Source organism: Drosophila rhopaloa, unplaced genomic scaffold (assembly GCF_018152115.1).
Source record: "Drosophila rhopaloa isolate 14029-0021.01 unplaced genomic scaffold, ASM1815211v1 contig_3, whole genome shotgun sequence".
Taxonomy (NCBI): domain Eukaryota; kingdom Metazoa; phylum Arthropoda; class Insecta; order Diptera; family Drosophilidae; genus Drosophila; species Drosophila rhopaloa.
In genome coordinates, this window is record NW_025335123.1 from 3805421 (window position 1) to 3830088 (window position 24668).

General features: G+C 42.9%; 1 protein-coding gene across 1 annotated transcript in view; it reads left to right on the top strand.

The window, feature by feature from the left end:
* The window catches only part of LOC108046108, a 96352-nt gene extending 71828 nt beyond the window's left edge, over window positions 1-24524 (top strand). The window contains 15 exon segments of the mRNA XM_044461403.1: window positions 8248-9413; window positions 9528-10133; window positions 11485-11709; window positions 12269-12672; window positions 13500-14132; window positions 14702-14931; window positions 14933-15141; window positions 15144-15233; window positions 15933-16451; window positions 17247-18491; window positions 19735-19865; window positions 20638-20643; window positions 20915-21682; window positions 22372-22512; window positions 22579-24524. Of these exon segments, the coding sequence (XP_044317338.1) occupies window positions 8264-9413; window positions 9528-10133; window positions 11485-11709; window positions 12269-12672; window positions 13500-14132; window positions 14702-14931; window positions 14933-15141; window positions 15144-15233; window positions 15933-16451; window positions 17247-18491; window positions 19735-19865; window positions 20638-20643; window positions 20915-21682; window positions 22372-22512; window positions 22579-22650 (6429 nt within the window). The 5' untranslated portion in view covers window positions 8248-8263 and the 3' untranslated portion in view covers window positions 22651-24524.
* Window positions 24525-24668: the final 144 nt, after the last annotated feature.

The window sequence follows — 24668 nt, forward strand, 5'->3', positions numbered from 1 at the left end:
AAAAGGGGTGTGTTCGTTCTCGTGGGCGTGCGATTGTTGTAAATTTCGCTAGCTATTTTTGGTACTTTTGTTTTATATTTGGCTTGGGCTGCGAAAAAATCGTTACGAAAAGTTATGGAAGGAACGGGGCCATATAGCAATATAGCAACAATCAGAGGCCAAGAGGAAGAACCGGCACGAACACAGGGACGTGACTGGAATAGCATTCGAATAATTGAAGTTAGCGACGACAGCCGAAGACGTTGAATTAAAGCCCAACATGAAGTATGGCAGCTATATAGTATCCCCTCATAACGTACTATATGTGTGTCAGTAGTGGAGTGGTGGAGGTGGGGTAGGGGAGGGGTGCACCTTAAAAACACATTAGTCCAAACCCCCGAATGGAGAAGTTTATGGATTGCATGTGCTTCAGCTGAAGCTGAGTTCTATTTTAGCTGCAGCTGCAGCCCCACTGATAATGGACTGACAGCGAAAGCACAACCACCACACACAGCAACCCGCCCATACCGCCCATACCACCCACTGCAACCCCCATCCAAAAACCCCACTTATTCCAACAGAGAAAAAAATAGCAAGCTTTGTCTTATAAGAAATACAAACAATACGTTCACTTTTTATTGACAACGTTTTTGCCGCCGGCGTGCTTATGTCAATACACCTTGTGGTTAAAAATAAGTAATCAAGTTTATACGATTAACAAATGTTCTGCAAATACAAATATGAATGCATACATTGATAACAAATCAACAAATGCAGCGATTTAAAATAACTATAAAGGTGTCTGAAAGTGTGTCATAATAAATTTTAATCTGCAAATCTGCTGAAAAAATTGTCTGTTGCTGAAAGCGAGCTGTTGACGGTCATAAATTACCAAAAATGAAAATAGATATTTTTAGACAGATCAATAGAAAGTCAATTTCAATTGCAATTTCTGAAAGAAAAAATACAGCAGTTGAAAACAAGAATTAAAATCAAACAGCATTTTGGATATCATGTTTATCTTTTTCTTGAAAGATAATAAAATCGATTTTTGAAAAATTGTAAAAGTACATTAATAAACTATTTCTATAGAAACGCCAAACACTTCTTTAATATTTTTTTAAAATGTAAATAGAACTGTTAAATAATTCGCTAAGGCCTTAAAAAATTTGTTTTATTTGTGGAAGTAGTAAAAGTATTTGAAAAGCACCACAATACTTAAAAAAACACAACTACTTCACAGATTAATGCTTGCCGATCTAACCTGAAAAACACCGAAGATCTTAGAAATATTTCCGACTTTCATCCAGCCTATTTTTTCAAGTGCAATACCATTCTCGCACGTTGTGCTAAAACTTTCATCGCTATCAGTTTAAATACTGCAGCTCAAAGCGGCATTATGCTGGCTCGAAAGGGGAAAATTCGGGAGACTAGAGGCGGGGAGTTTTGGGAAGTCGCGTATAGGGGAGACGATTCGGCCAGGTTGAATGTATCCAATTTTAAATATGCATTAAGCCAATGAAAACTTGTGCCATAAAACCAGCTCAGCACGCACCGAGATATGTCAAAGAGCCGGACCGGAATTGGCAGTTCCAGGGGGGCTGGAAAAGGAGCTCTCTGAGTGCGGGAAAGCCAGGTGACTGAGCGTTCAGGTGATGGCCAAAACACTTTATCGTCAGTCAAACAGAGGCACATACACATACATGCGTACACAGGAAAAATTGGCAAAATAATATTAGCATTAAGAGGAGCTAAATTTTACGATCCATTTAGGAGGATATGGAGAAGGATGGATAGGGGAGGGGTAGTCCCCAAATTAAGGATGAGGAGTTTTGTAAAGTAAAGAGAAAAAGTCTGGGTCTGCATAATCCGCTTAAAGGTGTTTGCATTGTTGTGTGGGGCTGCATGGAGTATTCACTTTTCAATCGATTTAGGCCACCTCCGACTGCTCCCCTTTAATTCCAATCCCCCCTCCACCGCTGCAATGGACCTCCCTGGGAATTCAGGATACCTCTGCCAGTTCAAATTTATGCCCAACTCATTTTATTAATGGACCCTTAGGCCCGTAAGCAACACATTTGCCACCGGCGACAATGACACCCATTCAACACGCCCCTCCCCCCCAAAAACATCCCCCGTGTCCAACCCACATGTGTATACACATTATATATCCACCTTTCCAGGCATGAGTCAGTCAGTCAGTTAGTCGAAAACATATCAGCCAGTCACTCAACCCTCGAGTGTTACGAGCCTTGCAACAAATTTGATTTGTGTGTGTTTTCTTTTTGGGGTGGGTGGCTCGAACAGTTCTGTTTCCTCGAAAGCTTCTCCTCGATTCGAGGATGACCGGGGTTCGACCATGGGAACTCTTCAAACAAAAATCTTCCTTAAAATATACACCGATTTAGCTTTTTCTTATGATATTTAAAAATATATACAATTTATTATGGAAGGAAACCTTTGACAATTTCACATTAAAACTTTAAAACTTTTTACGAACTTCTTCTTTGCATACAAATATGTATGCCATTGGTTCTTAAATCTGTATGATATTAGCTTACCTTCTATTAAATTTCATTCTTTTACAAGTAAAGTCAAACCATCTTAAACAATATTATCAATATATGTTCAACGTTAGTAAAGGTTATTTCCTGTATATTAAGTTCTAGCCTAAAAACTTTTCTTTACCAAAAATATTAGATGAAAATCAAGTTAAACGCTTTCAAATCTAAGAACATTTCAAAAATACTTATATCTTATATCTTATATCTATTCTATTTGACATTTCTTTTTTTTTCTTTTTCTTTTTATTTTTTTTTTTTCTTTTGAATATATTTTTAAGACTTAAGATCTGCTTTTCCGATTTCCTTCCCTGGAGACTACTTTGGTGGCAACCTCCCCGCTTTTCTTTGTCTGTTCGTCATGTTTGTTTTCACTTCGTTCGCCATTTTCGTCGTCCTCTTCGCTCTCACTTTATCCTCTTTTCCGCCTCTCACCCTAAATTCTGTTCTCGCCATTTTTGCGTGCTGCCATTTTCATTTGGCAAACGTTACAATTTCACCGTTATTGCTGTTGTCGTTGCTTTTTTTTTTTGTTTTTTTTTGGTTTTGCTTTTGTCAACATTACTACTCGCCAACGTCATCAACAGCTCGGAAAAACATCTTAGTCACTTTCACTTTTCATTACACTTCTCGCTTTCACTTTCGTTCTCTTTTTTTTGGTTCTCCCCATCATTTCTTTTATCGCTGTGTGCTTTTGTCATGCGGCGTTTTACATGACGTCTCCCTTTTTTTGTTTTATTTTCATGTTTGTTGTCAGTGCGCGGGTTTTTTCTTAGCCAAAATGGTTTTTAACCCAAATTGCAGCAATTTTCATGCACTGCACTCAAATCCGCTTAGCAACAATTTGCCCACACGAATGCCACGTTAAGTTACACCGCCCCCTCCCCGCATCCCGATCTCCTGGCCATAATTGAATTAATCCTTGGGCAGTGCTCACAGTGCTCACTGTGAAAGCCAAAAGGCTGGCTTAATTGCACAGCTTAGGCGAAAATCTGCAAAATATTAACTAAACTCCGCGGACGCCCCAAGAAGTGTGCTACAACAAAAACAATAAGGGAAGAAGAACATGTCGGGCTGGGGATTCGTGTGCATTCAATCGCCAGACAAAGCAGTACTTATCGCCCCACCGGGGATGGCAAGTAATTGCATAAGGGGCAAAAAACAGCCAACGATTTGGGTTAAAATAAATTGCATGTTTCATTTACGGCAGTCCTGCCGATGGCGCATGCAATCGCCAGGAAGTCAGGCCAAGTCCGCCATCTAGGCACGTGGATTTGCGTGCCCGGTAGGTAGTAGTCCACCCAGTCCACCCACTCTCATTACAACCCCACACCAGCCAACACCACCCACTGCCTCCTGCAGCGTTAGTTGTTTTGCATAATTAATGCCATCATAGGCAGAGGTAATTGCATATAACCCGTTGCCCACGTCGTTGGCTGGTCGTTTGCCGATGTCCTGCCGCAATGTGGCCGTAATGACGGTATCAGCCATACCACCGCAATAGGCCAGCAATTCCACCAGCCATTCCATTGGCCAGCCAGCACCTCCCTGCACCACCCTGCACCACCCTGCACCACCCTGCAACACCCAGCACCACCACGTCAACATCAGTGGCAAACTGTGGGCACTGGCAATTGATTTTGATTTTGATTCATTGGGCCAGGCACGGAAACGGTGTGGAATTAATTTTAAATATTTAAGGAGCGACAAGCGACGCATCGTTTAAGCAGACATTAAGTTAATAAAACTCCAAGGACGCGCCCACCAGCAGCTCGTCCTCGTTTTCGTTCTCGTCCTGGTGGCTTAATTATGCAGCTGCCAGGTCTACGACAAGGATGGGAGTCCTGTCGAGAGTGTGAGGATGTGCATGTGTGCCCCACGGCTGAAGAATTTATGAAATTTTTATGGCCCGCACTTAGCATCACCTGAAGGCAGATGGCGGGCACACGGAAACAAACAACGCAGCAATATCGGTTGTCTTTTAATAATAATATTGCACTTTTATTGATTAGTCGCATACAATTATTTGAAACAAAAAGGTATGAGAGATGAACCAAACTCAGATGTATTACAAGCTTAATTGCAAATAAGTATGGTCTTGAATTTTAAATTGCAACTTTAAATGGCTTAAATTGGTTGCAGTGCAGAGGATCCTGGGGCTCAGACTCCCCGATCCTGCTGACACCCTCCTCCGAATCATAAAGGGAAATAAGGGCAGCGCAGTGTCAGCGCATCGCCCAGTAAATCAAAGGAATGCCAATCGCAATCGTTACACAGGCTGTCAGAGTCTGCTTAGGCATACCCAAGGCATCAAATTTCCCAGCTCGGACCCGAAAAAATACCAGACATGACATGGACATGAAAAGGTGGTCGGAACGAGGCTAAAGACCCCAAGCATGTAGTGTGGAAGGATCGATAGTTTGGGAAAAAAGAGGAAAAAACAGGCAACGGACTTCAGGCAACATGCCGTGGGATATTTGGTCAATAAGCTCGTAGATTAGAAAAAGATATAACTTGAAAATAAGTAAATATTTTTTATTTTGTGGATCAAACATTTAATGCATAATATCATTGGTATAATTTAACAAATGTTTTGAATGTAGTTATTTTTTTTTTCTATACTCTTTACAAATAAATACAGGTATTCAATTTTTATAAAAAAGGTGGCTTATTTATTTATTTATAATAAATGATAGAACTAAAGCTAACATAAAAGGGCATGGTACTTGCTACGGGGCCTTCGACTATGTTTGTTTAAAGATGGTTAGAATTATTTGTTATATATATGTTTTTAGGTTTTAAATTGGTTTGTATATATTTGTTTCTTTTAGGAATAAAAAAGTAGCTACTTACGTGCATACTTACATTTTTTCATGAAACTTAAAGCCTCACAGATATGTATGACTACTTAAATATATAAGATACTTAAAGTGAAAATTGAAATGTTTATTTTTTCCCGCCCACTGTGCGACAGCTTGATGTTGACGGAAAGAGCAACAAAGATAGATGAAGAGACAGATAGATGGCTTTTCCCAGCATTTTCAACTTGCCTCCGCATTTCAGTTCACCCCTTTGCTCTCTTAAATGTCAATCCCGTCATTCCTTGGGGCATGAGGAAAACAAAATCTTTATAGAATTTCAGAAGGGACGACATCCCCGATTCCGCAGGTACTTCTGAGCTCTTTGCTCCTTTGAGCTGTTTAGAATTTATTTAGATTGCTAGTTAAATTTACAATGTAAATAATACTTTTTATTCATTTAATAAAAAAATCCTAGAGCTGGAAGAGCTAAAGTCACGGGTCACAAAAAGAGTAAATTAATTAAGTGTAGAGGTAAAAGATATCTTAGCTTAAGAGCTTAATTTAGAAGGGGAGAAAAAGATAATGATAAAAGACTTTGGTTAATTGGCATAGATGGCATAACAAAAAGGCTTTGAATAGTCTTAAATTCGATAAAGTATATTACTTAAAGTAAACAAGGTGAGCCATTTTTAGTCTAGATTTTATTGTGACAGCATTTCTCTGACAAGGGAATATCTTGATCCAACATCCCACGGGGAAGCAGTGAAAATGTTTGCCCATCTAGCCGTGTTCGTGTCGTGTGAAGCCTCAAAGAAAATGTTGCACTGGTCCTGGTCCTGGGATATCCTCATCCGGATACGGATAGGACTCTGGGTGTCGTTGCTGGTGTTATAACTTGTTAGCTGTTGTGTAGATTTCGGCCACGAAGGACCAGACTCCACTCCTCCAAATTCTAAATTCCATGGAAGCGTTCTGCGCACACGAAGTCCCCCTGCCTCAGCTCCTTGCCCTTTTGCCAGCTCACTTGTGTGGTATTCCTGAAAACGAAAACATATTTTCCATGCGAGTGCACAAAGGGATGCGAGACGCACGGCAACAACAGCTCGAACAGAAGTCGGCTCACATATCTCACTGCTCGCTTCGGTTATTCCCACTTCTACATATGTGTGACACAGACAAAAAATATTCACAGTTTTCCCCATCTTTGCTATTTATTTTGCATTAGAGGCAATATAATTTCAATGTATTACATTTGTACATTTATTAAAGTATAGTTTTCTGACCAGAAAGTACTTCCACTTGGCCTAAATGTTGCATTGGCCATGTTGTTAAAGAACTTGGAAAACAAGACTTCATTCCCCTGCGTTCAAGTTATAAAATGATCAAAACCAGAATCTTTACATTCTTATCACTACATTTTTTTTTGAGCTTTTTTATTTTATAATTACATATTTTGATTTTATATTCCAAGCAAGGCAAGCATTTAACTCAGCTTTGCCGTTTTTTCCTCTGTATATTTTCTACGCTTCTCTGACTTTTTTCTCGTCTTGCTTCTGGCTTCTTCTGCTGTTGTTGTTAATCCTTTTCGAAATTTTGAGTTTGATTGTTGGGAAAATATTTTAGGCCCCAGGCAGCAACACACACTGCACACCGCACGCATTAGCATAACTTGTGGGTTGAGTTTTGGGTGGATGGTGGGTTGGAATGCCAGTGTGGTGGTCCCAAAAGGGGATATGTGCTGCAGCTTTAAGCAGTTTAAGCAGTTTAAGAAAAACCTTTTTGCGAGTGGCCGGCTGATTGCTGTGTTATAGGGGAAACAATTTTATAGAACATTGAACTTTAAGGGTTGTTATACCTAAATAATTGTGACATATTTATGAAAACTAGTATATGGATTACATTACTTTGATATATTTATTAAATGTACGCAGTAGCGCTCTGTTTCTTGATGAAACCAAAGTTTTCGTACAGGAATATAGTGTCTTATAAAGTGACACAGTCATTTTTTTACCTAATTTGATTTTGCTAAAATAAATGCATTTTTATACAACATGTTAAAAACAAGTAGGTTCACGCAATAGGCACATTATATATTTTAAAAAACAGGGTTATTCCAGGGTTATTTAGACAATTCCTTAATTCATTACATTTCAGTGTACCTTAACAATCGTTTTCATTAAATTGCCAACTCAGAGGCGATTAAAAAACCTAAAATACGCAAAACGAAGCCAATTAAAATTCTATTCAATTGATTTTTCAATGCTTCACATTGGCATCCACGCCAATAAAAAGCCGCATCTTTCCTGTATTTGCATATTACCTAGCCGGCAAAAAAAGGAGCAATCAAAATTCGGAATCTCTTTACATGTTACTGGTTTTGTTTCCCAGCGACTTTCCCAAGTTCCACCTGCTGTCCACACCCGAAAAAGCCACCAGGGCTGCTCATTTGCATGCCACATGGCAAAAAGCTCGTAGCGAATGCAAATTGAATCCAACTTAAACGCACGGCCATCGCAGGCGAGCATTTTAAAATTTAAATTCAACAAACCGACGGCAATCGCTCAATGACATTGATTGGCTGCTGCACGAGTGTTTCGCATTTCGCTTTCCGAGGAGGGGCATGCTGGGTGGACAATTAAATATTTGCCTGTCTTACGGCTGCCATTTGTTTGCCCCAGCCATATTCCCCCATGAAACGTGACCCAGACGACCGAGCGGCGACTGCGAAGGCGACAGAACTCGTTACTGTCACGCCCTGTTGCCGCTGGAACATGACAAAGGTTGACATTGCGCCTGCATTTATTAAAACAACTGCCAGCAGGATGTGAAGCGTGTATACAAATGGGGGGAGGACTTTAAGTGGCTTATTAAGCGTTTTTCTAAATCACTCCATTTTCCACTTTCAGTTTATTGGCAACAATAATGGTCAGCACAACATTGACAACACTGACTGCTGGACAAACAACTAGTAGCAGTAATCACCATCACCACCACCACAATCACCACCAGCAGCAGCAGCAGCAGCAGGATCAGGCGCAGCAGCAGCAGCAGTCGCATCAACAGTTGCCCTACCAGCGACTGCAACCACACGCCGCAGCAGCATCAGCGGTCAGCCAGCAACGCGGCTTCTACGCTCTGAACGGCAGCCTTGAGATAGACTGCGACAGCAGCAACAGCAACTACCAGCAGCAGCAGCAGCAGCAACAGCAACCGCCGCTGATTCTGTCGCAGGCTCTGCTCTCGCCTTCGCCGCCGCTCAACGATCAGATCAGCTTGCTATTCCCCAAGTGCCGACCCAAGCAGCAGCCGCAGCAGCAACATCAGGCGACACAGCAGCAACATGCACTCCTGGCGGACGTGAATACCAACAGCAACAGCAACAGCAGCAGCAGCAGCAGTCCCACATCGGCAGCAGTTGCTGGGGAGCCGCTGGCCAGCGTCAGCGTTAGTCCGCAGCCCAAGGCCACGCCCACACCAACGCCCACCAGCACGTCCAGCTACTACAAGAGTGTGAACATTATAACGCAATCGCCGCCACCGCACTCGGCCTCCTCGCACTCCTCCGAATCGCTGTCCTCGGTGACGCCGCGCATTTCCACAAATCCCTTCCTGTGCGCCCCGCTCACGCCGCCCACACCGCCGCACCACCACCACCAGCAACAGCAGCAGCAGCAGCAGCAACACCACCACCAGCAGCAGCAACAGGACCTGGAGGAGGAGCAGGACACGACGGGCGAGTCAGCTGTGGAGCGGAGCAGGAGCGGAGCGGTCGGCGAGGAGCCCGACTATCCCGCCTCCTTTTACTATCACACGGTGGGCGACAGTAGGCGTGGCAACGGCTGCTACGCTGAAATGCCGCGTAAACGTAGCGGTGCGTTGCCCGCCAGCAACAGGCAGCAACAACAACTGCACAACGGCAATGGCAGTCAGAATCCGTTTATCAAGGAGAACTACTGGGAGGCGCCGCCCACAAGAGCCAGCCTGCTGCTCCATTCGCCCACAGAGTATGCCGAGGAGCAGCAGCAACAGCAACAACATCAGCAGCAACCGCAACAGCATCAACAGCAACAACATCAGCAGCAACAGCAGCTGCAAACTCAGCAACAAAATCAGCAGCAACATCAGCAGACACAGCAGCATCAGCAACATACGCAGCAGCAACTGCAACAGACACAGCAGCATACACAACAGCAACATCATCAGCAGCAGCAACATCTGCATGCCTCAGCCAGACGAGCTTACCACCAGCAGCGGGAACAGGTGTACGGCATCAGTCAACGACCGCAGCAGCAGCAGCAACAGCAACACATATTGCGGGTGGGACGTAGTCCGGTAAATCGCAGCTTTCCCCAGCAGCAACAGCAACAACAGCAACAGCAGCAGCAGCAACAGATTTCAGTCGCCAGGAGCAATCCCTGCGCCGATGGGCTGACTCCGCTGGCCAGTCACTACCTTTATGGCAGCAAGTCCTCGCTGGATCAGCATCCTGGCGACTGGGAGCCGCGGGAGCAGCGCAAATTGAGGCTGCGCGAGGAGCGGGAAAGGGAGAGAGAAAGAGAAAGGGAGAGGGAGCGCGAACGAGAGCACCTGTTGCTGGAGCAGCAGCAGCAGTTGCAACTGCAGGAGGTGCAGGCGGCCAGGGACAACCACCTCAGCCATTTGGCGGGTCAGCAGCAGCAACAGCAGCAGCGCAAGCGACTTGTTTACGGCGAGGAGCGGGATCGGGAGCGGGAAATGGAGCGCGATCATCGCCTGGTTAATGGAAACGCGGATCCCAACGAGAGCTGGCAGCGTAAGTTGATAAATAGGAACGAAAGCTAACTTCGGCAAGCCGATGTTTTAATACCCTTGCATTCACACCGAAGATTTATGACAGCCTGCACTTGTATATTGTATTGAACTGTATATATGATAGCCATAGGTTATAGTCAACTCAAGGAAAGGATACAAAATTATATAAAACCATTAAATATAGGATAAAGTCATTCGATTTTTATAAAAATAAAGGTATTGATTCAGTAATGGTAAAAATAAACATTATATACGACAGAAACTGGGAGATATAAACAAATTTCTTCAAAAACAACTATTTTAACAAATTTGATCCGATTGTTTATATTTCAATCTTGATCTACACACACATATAAAACACGGTTGCGAATTTTTCAAGCCCTTCAAAATTCACTTTGCCGAACTTCCGCTGTCGTTTATTATTATTGACATGCTCATATAACTGTTCGAATAATGTTGGTGATGGGCTTAAATTCTGGAAAACAGAAAACATTTTCCCAACTTTGAAAAGTACCCTTACTTCATTCAAAGTTTTTGGTTATAAGATGTCGAGGGCCGGATATTTAATTAAATAACTTTGTGAATTCTTCGTTTTATAAACTGTCTTGAAATTCGAAATAATACATACATACCTTGATTTAAAGTTGATTTTTCATTGACAGTTTTTGGTTAAATTTAATAAGATTTCATTCAATTTTTCTTAAAGTACCAATCGAAATATCTGTAGGTGGAAATCTTCGGGCTAAAATTGAATATTGAAATGTGAGCGTATAGATACTCAATATAAATGTGAGTTAGAGCAAATAGTATTTATATTTCTTAGGCATGCCTTCGAAGAGCAAACATTTTACAAATGTGCGAGACAGTGTAGCAGCAGCATCCTTGGTTGAACTGCATTTGCCGAGTACACAAACCCTTTTTCCGGGTAAACCCCAGTCGGAGTGTTGCTTCTGTCCGAGCAGCAACCTCTGTGGTTGCACGTGCCTGCAGCAATTTGTGGCTTCGAGGGCGCCCACTTCACAGGGTGGAGCGTTTTGGGGCGAGTCGGCCTGCGAAACCAATTTCCGACTGGCTGAATGCCGGACTGATAGACATGGGCCGGGTAATTGAATTGCAAATCATGCGTAATGAAGTGTACTGCAAATTTGTATGAAACGGGAATTCGGGGAGCGAGCTACGAACAAAGCGTAGGAAGCGCGCCAAAGTGGAATTTAATTGATTGCAATTAATTGGCATGCCAAGCAGTCGGACCGATATTATCCGTACCCCCAAATCCTGGCTGAGACCCTTGTCATTGCCACTGGCCCTCATCGAAGCTATATTTTCCATCTCCTCCCCATTTCACCATCCAGATCTGCGCGTCACGACCGAAACTGTGGCGGAGGAGGGTGGCAAGCCCGGCAAGCCGACGGATAAGGATAAGGCCCAACACCAGCAGATGCAGATGCAGATGCAGATGCAGAATCTGAACCAGGGCCAGAACCTGGAGGTCAACGTCTACAGGGAGCACAAGCTGGACGCCTGGAAGCTCGAGCGCAACTACACGCTGGCCGTGGAGTCGCGCCACGGCATCATTGGTAAATAATACACTCAGTAACAAAACAAACCCAAGGGAACAGCCTTACATTCTTACCTTAAAACAATTGTACTTAGGATAATAATAAGTTAATTTAAAACTATTTGATATTAATACCACAAAGAGTATAGGTTCTCGTTGCCATTCCCTAAATAAATAAAGAAACGCAGTTTCAAACTGGAGCGTGGCCATGTTTTCAACTAGTTTGAAATTCTGAACAAAATGTATCATTCAAAATAATAAGTGCTATTATTAAACTTTAAGATTCCTTTTTACTACTTGTTTCATGTGCTTTCATCAGTTTGATAGCCACTTTATTGGATACATTGCCTTTTCCGCTTGAACTATTTTTTCGTATAAAAAAGAATGCCAAACTCTGTGCCACTCATAATATATTTTTAAAAAAATACACATTTTTTTGTATAAAAAGCCAAGCCTTTGTCGGCCCATATAGGTAGGCAACATATTTTTGAACTCACAGTCGGGCACTCGACTGTAATTTTTTTGTTCAGATTCACTCGATCCACTTGAACTCGAATGTAAATCAATTTAATCCACAGAGTACGAAGGTTCACCCCGACGCATCGGCGTTGCCACCAGCAATTTGGGGGCAGTGACGGCCGCAGCAGCAGTGGCAGCAACAGCAACAGCAGGAGCGGACGAAAGCGAACCACCAGCAACGGCAGACGTAGCAGCAACACCACAACAGCAGCAGCAGCAGTTGCCCATGGCCGCCGTTCCACCGCTGAGCTCCACGGCCACCTCGCTGCAAAAGACGGCGGCACGGGCGGCACTCGCCGCCCTCGCCCAGACCCATCCCCACAACTCCCACAACATACTCAGCTCCCTGATACCCCACACCCCCATACCCAACCCCAGTCCCAACCCACTGAATCCCGGCCAGATCCACTCGCAGGCGCAGCAGTCCTTGCAGAACTATCCCGTTCGTCCGGGCTTTCCACAGGTGGGTGTGATTTCAAATACTTAAGGGGACCCCCCCATTCTCGATTTCAAATTTTGACGATTTTCAATGGGCTGGTAAATGTGCATATATTATTTTCCAGGCTTGTAACTTTGCATCCATTTATTTGAAGTCTTAAAAAATAAGAAAAAAATGTAACATATATTTTTTTTTTCATTGAACAAAAGCCTTTTTTTCGGCGGCGCATGTGATTTCCGCTCACTGGAACATCTGAAACCTAAAATTCCAACGGGATTAGGAAGAGTACATGTTTGGCTTTAGCATGAACTAGGATTAATTTTGCACAAAAATTAACAATATGGCGGACCTTTTTTTTTTTAGAAAATCGACATCTTCACCGAATTGATTTATCCTAGTTCATGCCACAGCTATATATGTATAGAAAACCGTTTTCAAATTTGTAACCTCATGCGCCAGTCGTAAAAATACTGTTTCGAGAAAAACGCATTTAAAGTTTTGAGAAGCTCTCGCCGTCGCCTGACGCTTCCACCATAAATCGGATATGTCTTCAAAAGTTTTTGAAATAATCACTTGAAATTTTAAAGGAACATTCTTGAAAAGTTATAGCTTCGAATTAAATAAAAAACAAAAAATATATTTTTTGAAACCGAGAATGGGGGACTCCCCTTAAATGATTTTCATTATGGTTTTTCATACATTCATGAAATACTGCTTTGAAGGTATAAATAATATGACGATATTTTATTAAGCGATATATATAAAAGCTATCGTTTGGAAGTCATATATTAGTAATATTTTAAAATTAAACAAATGCATATATTTTACCTTACTGTCTCATTTAATTTCAGCGCATCATTTCGCCGCCCAATCGTGAGCCCTGCAGCAGCTCCCCTCCTCTGCAGCAGCAGCAACTGCAGCAGCAACATCAGCAACTGCAGCAACTACAACAGCAGCAGCAGCAGCAACAACACTTTGCCAGTCTGATGAGCAACCACAGCAACAACAACTCCAACACCAACAAACAACCGCTGAGCAGCGACAACAATGCGGAGGACACCAGCAACGATGTGTCCGAGATTGGCACCATATCCGACCTGACCACTCCGGAGGCAGTGGGTCTGGCCATTGGAGCCGCCGGCGAGGTTTCCAGCCGTGCGGCCACGCCCCTCCAAGCCCCGACAGCCGCGTCCACGGCACTAGCACCACCGATAGCACCACTAGCATCAGCAGCAGCAGCAGCGGCAGCGGGCAGCACTGCCAATGGAATCGGAATCGGAACAGGAACCGGAACCGGAACAGGATCAGGAAATGGAACAGCAGCGGGCACCGGACTAGGTCCACTGAGCCTGCACACGAAATCGTCGACCTTCGATTACCTCTACGAGTTCTCGGAGACGCGCAAGGTGCTCGAGGAGTTCTTCAAGTGCCCCTCCACCGACGAACAGCCCATCATGGAAAACGGCAGCGATGTGGACAGCATTGTAAGTAGAAAAAGTTCATATTTTTAATGATTTTACATATCGTCCGAGCCACATACCAAAAAACGTTACATTCAAAATTTAAAATTGATATCGAAATATTAAAATTAATTTATTAAAAAAGATATACAAATTCATTCTGTTTATAATTTATTGTTGATCCCAATTGTTGCCCATGGAATTTGAATTTATGTTATGTTTCAGAACATTACTATTGACCTAAATATTGGGAATAATGTTAAATGAAGATGCCTCTACTAACCGAAAATGAAAATAATTATTCCTATCATTTTAATACAGTAAAACTTGTTCAACTGGAACTGACCCAAACTAAACTAATTCCAACTTATTTTCGTGGCTCGAACTATAGAAGTTGAATATTAATTTATAAATTTAAAAAAACATCCTTTTTACAAAAAGCTATTGAGTCAGTACAGGAAATTAAATTGTCATATTCAAAATAATAATAAAATAAAAGGCACAAAACAAAAAAAAATAAAAATTCGTTTACTGCTCTTTTAATTGCTTAAAAATGTTGCTAAAAGTATAAACTTATTACCTTTATCCTGCAGGACATCCAGTACGAGTTCCACAGCAACTTCGAGCGCGACGATGAGGATTTGGCCGAGGATGAGGAGGCGGAGGACGACGAGGACGATGCCGACGAGGAGAACGACGAGGCCGAGGATGAGGACGAGCCGTTGGATCAGGATCGCGAGCAGAACTACCGCCAGCAGGCGGCTCCCACCTCCGGCCACGCCCCCGAGCGCCACGTTTACGGGGGCTACGGCCAGCAGTCGCAGCCCTCAGCTGACCGCCCAGCCGCTGGGCGTGGCCGTGGGCGTCGGTGTCGGCATGGGCGTGGCCCGGCGACACTACAGCGGCAGTCCGCTGATGCGGGACTTCGACTTCTTCCTGGACTCCACCAGCCGGAGCAGCGGCGAGCGGGACGGCGACCAGGACGGGCTCAATCACAACCAGCTGCTGAGCACGGGTAGCGGCCATGGTGGGGGAGGGGGCGGGGGCGTGGGCCCGGGGGCGGACACAACTACCGCTACTCGCCGGAGACCACCGACTACGACTCCAACTGTGGCGATCTCGACAGTAAGTGACTACTATTTGCTTACCAATTATATTGAAAATCAAGTTCTGGTTCACATATGCATATGTAAATATGTATATATGTATATATATGCATAAAAGCGGTTCAAATTTGTATACAAATATGAAGGCTCCACTCTCAACCAATTATACATATTTTCATCGACAAAAATTAAAATTAAAGTACATCAGCAGTATTAACCTGTCTATTAAACAATGTTTCTCAAGTCCTTAATATTTATACTGTTAATTTGTTATAAAATTTGTCAATCACTTCTGTTATGTTTTCACGTTATTTGGTCTTTATTATTCCCAATGTCTTATAAGTTATAACCATTTAGTTGGTTGATTGACGTTAATTAAATCTATATGTTAAACCAAAAAAAAAATAAATAAAGCAATCTAATATCGACTTATAAATGAACTCTTAAAGAAGGTTAATGCATTATTCAAACTTTTCTTGATATAAGGCGGCTATTTTCATTGATTTTGATTTTGAACTTTTATTTATGTTGTCCCGATGAGGCAATTTGTTTGAATATTTTCATTTCATTTGAAATATTTTTATAGACAAAAAAAGCCTTGCTGAAAACACTTTTTTTTTAAAATTTGCAGTTAATTTTGTTTTCCATTTAAAAGATTTTGCATAAATAAGTTAACGATTGCGCTCAATTTACTAATCAACTACGATATCCTGCGCAGGTCTGTCGGGTGAGATGAACGGCGGAGTGTCGACCTCCTGCTCGAACTATGCCAAGTACTATGCCTCGGCCATGCCGGTCCTGGAGGATGGCCTCTCCTCGGGTCACACCAGCGACACCGAGAACAACAACAACAAGAACCTGCAGCAGGCGGTGGTGGGTGGTGGCCTGGGGGCCACCCAAGGTCAGTGCCCCACCAGCCTGAGCGGCAGCAACAGTATCGGCGGCAGCGGCGGCATCTCCATGCTGATGGACATGAAGCGCATCTCGACGAACAACAGCCTGAACAGCATGCACAACCTGACCACCACGACCTCCACCACGGATAGCAATGGGGGCGTGGCTGTGGGCGTGGGCGTGGGCGTAGTGGGTCACCACCTGACCGCCACGCCCAGTCCCAGCAATGGGCAACCGAAGACGCCGGGTCAGCCGAAGACACTGTCACTGGACCAGAGTCCCAGCAACCACAGCAAAGTGTTCAAGAACATCGATCCGGAGTTGGATTCGCTCTACTCGATTGGTAGGTAACAGCGTCCAGAGGTCGTCCCCTGAGTCCTTTGGGGGTCACATGGGTCGCAGGAGGCATTCACAAATGTATGCCCTAGACATCACAGCTCGTCGAAATGTTATCTTAAAATTAAATTGCCCAAGTTCAATTCCGTTTGTAGACGCACAAGAAGGAAACAAAACAATATTAGCCATTTTTTTTGTTAGTCTAGCTGTTACAATTAAAACAGAACAATATTATAAACAAACTTAGCTCGGCTTTCTAGGCCATTAAACCAAAAAAGGAAATCATAGTTCTAAGTACCGATTTCGGTAATTTGTCAGAGAAAGTTAACTTGAAAGTCTTTTTGCTCGGAAACGTAAATTCATGTTCTTAAAATGTAGTTAATTCTTTAAACGACAGGTTTACTATTTAGCAGCTAGTACAATTGTGATGAAAATTAAAAACGTAGTTTCATAAAAATATATTATTTTTTTTATTTGTTAAAGGGGTTATGTTTCTTAAACTAGTTTTCTGCTACCTGTCCCATAGGACATCTAATTTTAATCTAATTATACATAATAAAAAAATATTAAAACCAACCATCATCTCGAGTTTAGAAACCAAATTATGTAAAGTATAGAGTCATATATAGGTTAAAAAATCGAAGTCATAAAATACAGCAAAAATTAAATGTTACCAAAACGGCATTGAGAAATCGGCCTTATAAAATGTTTCCACTTTTTAACTATCCATGGGAAATGAAAAATCAAAACCCACATGGCTTATGTATAATATATAAAATATGTTTCTGTGTGCTTCTTCCAGGTGTTTTCCACCGCCCGGACACGGTGCAGATGACGCCACCGCCGCCCGCTCCGGCGCCGCATCGCAAGCCCAACAACAATGCCGCCAATGGCAGCAATGGCAACGCGTGCGGCGGCAACAACGACGTGGATCTGCTGCAGCCGAGCAGCAAGCACACTCCATTGGCGGCGGCCATCAGTTCCACGCTGCAGCGCAGTTCCCCCACCGCGACGGTCACCGGAAATGGATGCGGAAACGGAAGCGGCAACGGAAACGGCAGTGGCAAGCCAAGGAGCGCCGGCAGCAACGGCAGCAGCAGCGGCAACGGAGGGGGCGTGCCACCGCCCATTCCGGAGAGGACCAACCTCGTATCGGCCACACAGCGATCGCCATCGCCGGACCTGAACTCACCCGTTTGGCTGTCCCGCCATTTGGATGGCGGCGCTGGCAAGGATCTCCTCGAATCCGGCTCCGATAACCACTCAAAGAACCACAGCGGCGACGAGGAGGATGTGGACACCGATCTGGAGACGGACCGCCTGCTGGGCCACCAGCGGCTGGACGACCAGGGCTACTACGATGAGAACAAGAGCTGGGACCGCAAGCCGCGCTCGCTGCTCTCGAAGATCTCGCCCAAGCAGCAAATCCCGAGCACCAAGACGCGCAACGGCTACAATGCCCTGCTCAGCTCCACGCCGGAGCTGCCGCCCCCGATTCCGCCCAAGGGTGGCCAATCCGGCGGACTGGGTGGCCTGGGCCTCACCCTGGGCTCCGGGAACGGGGGCAAGCTGCTGGACCTGGTGGGCGGCATGGTGCAGCGCAGCTTGTCGCGCAGTTCGTCGGAGCACAGTGAGAAATCGCCGAGTAAACTGGCTGTTTCTGGCGGAGATTTGTGTGCCGGCACCGTGGATGTGGTGGCCTCAGCCGTGGCAGCCACCTCGGCAGTGGTGGCCAGCGTCACGCCCGCGATGGGAAGTCCCGGCAACGGTGGCGGATCCGAGAGATCCGCGGGCGGCAACAATTCCGGTGGCGCCGGGGGAATCAAGCTGGTCGAGCCGGAGTCGGGAGCCCTCAATGGCGGAACCATTGTGCCAGTGGGCACAGGATCGGGATCGGGATCTGGACCGGGATCTGGATCGGGATCGGGATCGGGTGGCAATGGCACCGTGGTGGCCAACAACAGCAGCGCCAACAACAACGTCGGCAACAGCAACAACAGCAACAGCGGCAGCAACAGCAACAGTGGCGAGAAAAAAGTGAAAAAGAGTAAGAGCAAAGAAGGTAAATGCGTTGGGTTTATCCTTCGTTCGATTGTTCCTTTAACCGTATAACCGTATAACCATATTTGCATATTTGCATATTTGCATATATATATATATATATATAATTGTATACTCTTGTGGCCTGCCATGTTGTCGGTATGCATTGATGTTGTCGTTGTCAATTGTCGCAACGAATCGCTAAAATTTCGAAAGCGTAGCAGAGCAAATTCAAAATTCAAAGTTGGCAGCGTAATGTGTAAATTGATTATCCTATATGCAATTCTTGATCCAGATAATCCGTATTAATCGTATATATATTTACCTATCATTTCTCTGTATTCTTTCGCATATTTATTTGCGTATTTTTGCATGCGTCGTTCGTTCGTTCAACCAAATCAAAACCAAACTCTACTCTTCATTTTACTGTGTCTGTGTGTGTGTACAATACTTTGTAAGATAAAATTCCATTATGTACTAGTATTTAAGATCCAACACTAACAAGATAACACGAAACAAGGAATAATCTGATAGGAGTGATTTAGGGTTTTTGATAAGCAACGTATTTTCCTACTCTAGACGGTATATTGTATATAGTTCCGATCTCAATAATTAGTCCTTCTGTCTGTTTTTCAACAATTTATTTTGTTGTCTCCAAATTTATAAACTAGAACTATAACGAAAATCTATAAAATGTTCATTGATTATGTAAGTAAACTGAAACTGGGGTTTAAACGGTTTTATCCTTTACATTTTTAAGCCATCAATGTTTTTAAAGTACATTTTATAAAATAGGTCGATTTTATTACAAATTTGATGGTTTTGTTTCAGTTAAACTTTACTATTCAAAAATTTGTTGTAAACCTTTTGGTCAAGTAAATGTGTATTCTAACTGCAAAATTAAGAAAGGAGCATTCCATAATAAACTTAACCTGAGGTTGGCCTTCTAAACTTTTTGAAATATATTGTATAGGAAAATGATTACATGTGAAGGGATCAAAAAATCGCAAAAAATTGGCTTGTAATCTAAATGTATCTGTAATTTTTCGTTTGGCGGTCAAACTTTAGGCTAACTTAAAGGATATGAAAACATGATTTTGATAGATAGCTGACCCACACATGCACGTACACTGACCAACCTATACTCCACATGTACTCTATGATTCCCAAAGTCTTTCCAACCGACCTCCTAACCGGGTTCTCCCTTCTCCATTCTCCACTCTCCATCTTCTCCATCTCACCAACTGCAGGCGGTGCAGTGCTCATCGAGGGCGTACTCTTCAGGGCCAAGTACTTGGGCTCCACGCAGCTGGTCTGCGAGGGTCAGCCCACGAAGTCGACGCGGATGATGCAGGCCGAGGAAGCCGTTTCCAGGATCAAGGTAAGCTTCCTTCGGGCACCTCCTGACAAGAGACATCCAATAATGCTCGCCCGACTCGATCGATTGCTTCGATCAGCTTGCGTTTTAACTAGTGCTATGATCCGTTCTAATTTGTAGTGGGTAGAAATACGTCAGTCCTATTAAAGAGCAAGATCAGAGGTTGTCACAGTTTCTACATATTTACATTTAGATTTGTAAAGAATACTATTATCTAACTCTTCTTTTCTAAATATTATACAAATGTTAAGGGTACAATGTCTATTCATTGTATTTTTTAACGTTATCAGAATAATAAATGAAGTTTGATTAAGAATTTTAAACTCAGATTCTAATTATAACATTTCCATTACATTTGTGACAATCCCTTGAACTGCTTTCCTTTACCCTTTTGCACTAATAAACAAAATTAGCAGCTATTTTTGATTCCCGCTCAATCGCTCTGATCTCCGATTTTTGATTTAACACTCCGCACCCGACCCGTCCCGACATTTCCGCTTTCCGATCAACACCACCTGCCATCCACAAACCCCCCTGAAAACGACCTTGTGCTAAGCTGATTGAAAGACCGACCTCAAGAGCAAAAATAATCAAACAAAATAAGGAAAACAAGGAAAAATAAAACAATTCATTAACTTTTTACTGTTATATTTTCATGCATCACTTCCTCCACATCAAATGCTCCGCGACGACCAACCACGCTAACTAAACCACGTATCGCCATGCAAATAATAAAAAAAAATAAAATAAAAATAAAAATAAAAACGCATAATAGGCGCTGGTAAGTAATGGAAACACTAGCTATTCCCACTAAATCCTGAACCAACCACCTTCGGAAAAACCCCCCACCCAACCAACCAACCACCCACCTCTGGTTTGCCTGATTTGCCTTGAATTAAATTGGATCGAAGACATTTGGCCCGCTGTAATTCTTGTGTTACCAAAAGCGAAGCTTGTCCCCTGAATATCCCGCCAAATCCCAGTTCCACACAACCCTAAATACTTGACAAGGATTAGTAATTAGTAATTGACCAATGTAAACCACTTTTTAGGCCCCCGATGGCGATGTGCAGCCCAGCACGGAGGTGGATCTGTTCATTTCGACGGAGAAGATCATGGTTCTGAACACGGACCTCAAGGAGATCATGATGGACCACGCCCTGCGCACCATCTCCTATATCGCCGACATCGGCGATCTGGTGGTCCTAATGGCCCGACGTCGCTTCGTTCCCCAGGACATCGATGATGCCCCCAAGCCGAATCGCACCCCGAAGATGATATGCCATGTGTTCGAGAGCGATGAGGCGCAATTTATTGCCCAATCGATTGGCCAGGCCTTCCAGGTGGCCTACATGGAGTTCCTCAAGGCCAATGGCATCGAGGACCATCGGTTCGTCAAGGAGATGGACTACCAGGAGGTGCTCAACAGCCAGGAGATCTTCGGCGACGAGCTGGAGATCTTCGCCAAGAAGGAGCTGCAAAAGGAGGTGGTGGTGCCGAAGGCCAAGGGCGAGATCCTGGGCGTGGTGATCGTGGAGAGCGGCTGGGGATCCATGCTGCCCACCGTGGTGATTGCCAACCTCATGAGTTCCGGGGCTGCCGCGCGATGCGGCCAGCTCAATATCGGCGACCAGCTGATAGCCATCAACGGACTGAGCCTCGTGGGCCTGCCACTGTCCACCTGCCAGACGTACATCAAGAACACCAAGAACCAGACGGTGGTCAAGTTCACCGTGGTGCCCTGCGCCCCCGTCGTCGAGGTGAAGATCAAGCGGCCGGAGACCAAGTACCAGCTCGGATTCAGCGTCCAGAACGGAGTGGTGAGTTGGGAGTTTCATGAGCAAGCGTTTCTAAAAGGGCTTTAACTAACACATACCAAAATTAGCCCACCTAAATAGAGGCGACTCATGGGTGTCAGCAAATGTATGTTTGAATACATATCCATTAAAAATATCACTTGTAAAACCTTCATTTTGTTGGCTTACAAACTAACTGAGCAACTTAAACTATTTCCTTATTTCGTTCTCAACTGAAAACTTTATATTATTTTTTCGAAAAAAGTTTCTTGTTTTAAAAAAACAAACCAATGGCCAAACCTAAACTTTTATTCACTAATAAAGCATGTGAGTCGATTTCTAGTGCTTTTGTGTACGTAATTTGTGTTTAATTTAAACAACATCAATAAGTTTAGAAGGTTTCAGATGGAAGTAAGATGTTAAAATTGCTTAGAGATATTTTTAGGCCATAGTGCAACGCCTGAAACTTAAATTAAAATATGTTGGCTTTTAAATAAGCTTATTGTTCACTAAAAGCTACCATATTGAACAATGTGAGTATGGTTACCCAAATGTAGACTTTTATTAATCATAAGGTGTAGGCATCAAATGTCTGTTACTCTATACAGGATGTCTTACTAAGTCGTAGGTATACATTTTGTATTAAAGAAACTCCAATTAATTATTTAATTTAATTTAATTTCACTAATCAGGTGCATCTTCTTCTCTTGCAGATCTGCAGCCTGCTGCGTGGCGGCATTGCGGAGCGGGGTGGTGTTCGTGTGGGCCATCGCATCATCGAGATAAACAACCAGAGTGTGGTGGCTGTGCCCCACGAGAAGATCGTTAACTTGCTGGCCACATCCGTGGGAGAGGTATGAAGGCATAGACTGAAATATAATTTATGATATCTTATCTAATTGCCCATCCACACATTCCAGATACTCATGAAGACGATGCCCACTTCCATGTTCCGCCTGCTCACTGGTCAGGAAAATCCCATATATATTTAAGCCTGCGGGAGGATAATAAACGGCGATTAATTGTTAACTATAAAAAACCTTACAAGGATATTACGATATTTAGTATATATATATACCTTTACATATAGAGAAAAAAGAGAGAGAGAGAGAGAGAGAGAAGGGGAGTAAATATATATATGTATATGCGTGTGTACCTATATATATATATATATACATACTTAACATATATTACACACGGGTGTATCGATTTTTTTTTGTGAGTAAACTAGACAAAGTTCGATCGGAGGCGAGTTAAGAGCAGCTACTACGACAAATAAGAGGAAGCGATAACTAACATGGCACGCCTTTTTGCAAAGCTTAGTAATAATAGTTAATAATGTGTGTGAGATCGGGCCATCGGCCAGGACATACATACATATATATAAAATATATATATATATATACATGAACACAATGACCTTTTTGCGAAAACGTCCTTAGCTTAGTTGAACGGCGACATTAGTCAGAGAATACTGCAGCTAGTTACGCCCCCATATATTTGCTTATCCAAACTTATTGTAAAAACCAAATGAAAACAAACACCATAGCACAAGGCAGCAACTCAAGACCCAAACGGGATTCGAATACAGACAGGAGACAGGCAGCTCTTTTGATATAGTATATATAATCTACACACACTATATAGCACCACCTCGATATATTTATATAACAAAATACAGAGGGCGGATGAATAGAAAGCTTAGGCCAGATAGGAAATGGAAACGGAAACGGAAATGGAAATGGGATTGTTTATTGTAACTGCAGCGTTTCGTTTTCTACTCGCACCCATAGCCGAGAATTTTGATAGTTATTTAACGGATATAGCCAGATCGTAATGTATGCATCGTGTAAATTAAGGAGCGCTTCACAACTACATACAAATACATACATACCCCCATAGAGGATTTAGTTTAGCAGACTAACACTCACACTCACACTTACACTCACTTAGACGCTTCGTTTTCAACCATCTTCGTCCAAAAATTGTGCTACTACTCGTTAACAAGTTGATAGATATAGAGAGGGAATAGAAAAGGATAACCGAAGGGAAAAGAAAGAGAGGAAAGACCGGCGGGGAAGAGAGGAACAGAGTTAGACGACCCACGTTATAAGCCATAAGGTAGAGGGATTTAAATGGAGTCGGACTAGAAACAGGCAAGCTTGCAACAACGTATGTATGTACATCTAGGATCGCATTATAGAGTTATAACTGTAGACCAGACTCGAACAGATAGAGACGGCAACAGGAACAGAATTAGAGATAGACAGAGAGGGAGAATTGCATTTCTTTGAGTGTATATGTATGTGTAAAATACTCGCTATTTGTCCCAAAAAACGCAATCCACAAGCAACCGGCATTCAGCAGTCACTAAGATGAACTATTATTAACTACGAGTACGATTTAATTATTTAATGACAACGGGGCATTTGCTTGATGTTTGTGAATTGAACGACTTTTTGGACGCATTTCCGCTGCTTGGCACGGGCCACGCCCACGCCCACCAAAAACCAAAACAAAATTACCAAAAACATAAAACAAAACTGCTTCTGCAAACCAAAGAGATGAATGAAAAGCGAAACAAATGCATACAACAACTAATAATTAATGAATTGTTTTTTTTTTTTTGGTGTACATTATTTATATGGAATGTGAAATTGCATAACAAATTTAATGAATATATTGAGTATTTATTAAAACGGGCTAATTGCATAGAAATTATATAGGAACGATCATACCAATGATTATTTGTAAAGGCAAATTAAACCCAAAACCGAAAACAGAATGAATAAATAAAAGAATATATAATCACATGCGTAAACAGAAGTATAAAACCAAAAATTGAGCATAATAAACATAAAATGGAAAAAAAGTCTTACTGAGCTGTATTTTTTTAAGGTTATTCAAATCTTTTGGAAGGGGTGGTGAAGATTTAAAATAAAGAAATCATTAAAAACAGTGTTACAGAAAAAAGTACTGCAACATTTTATATTATTTGCAGAATTTTTTG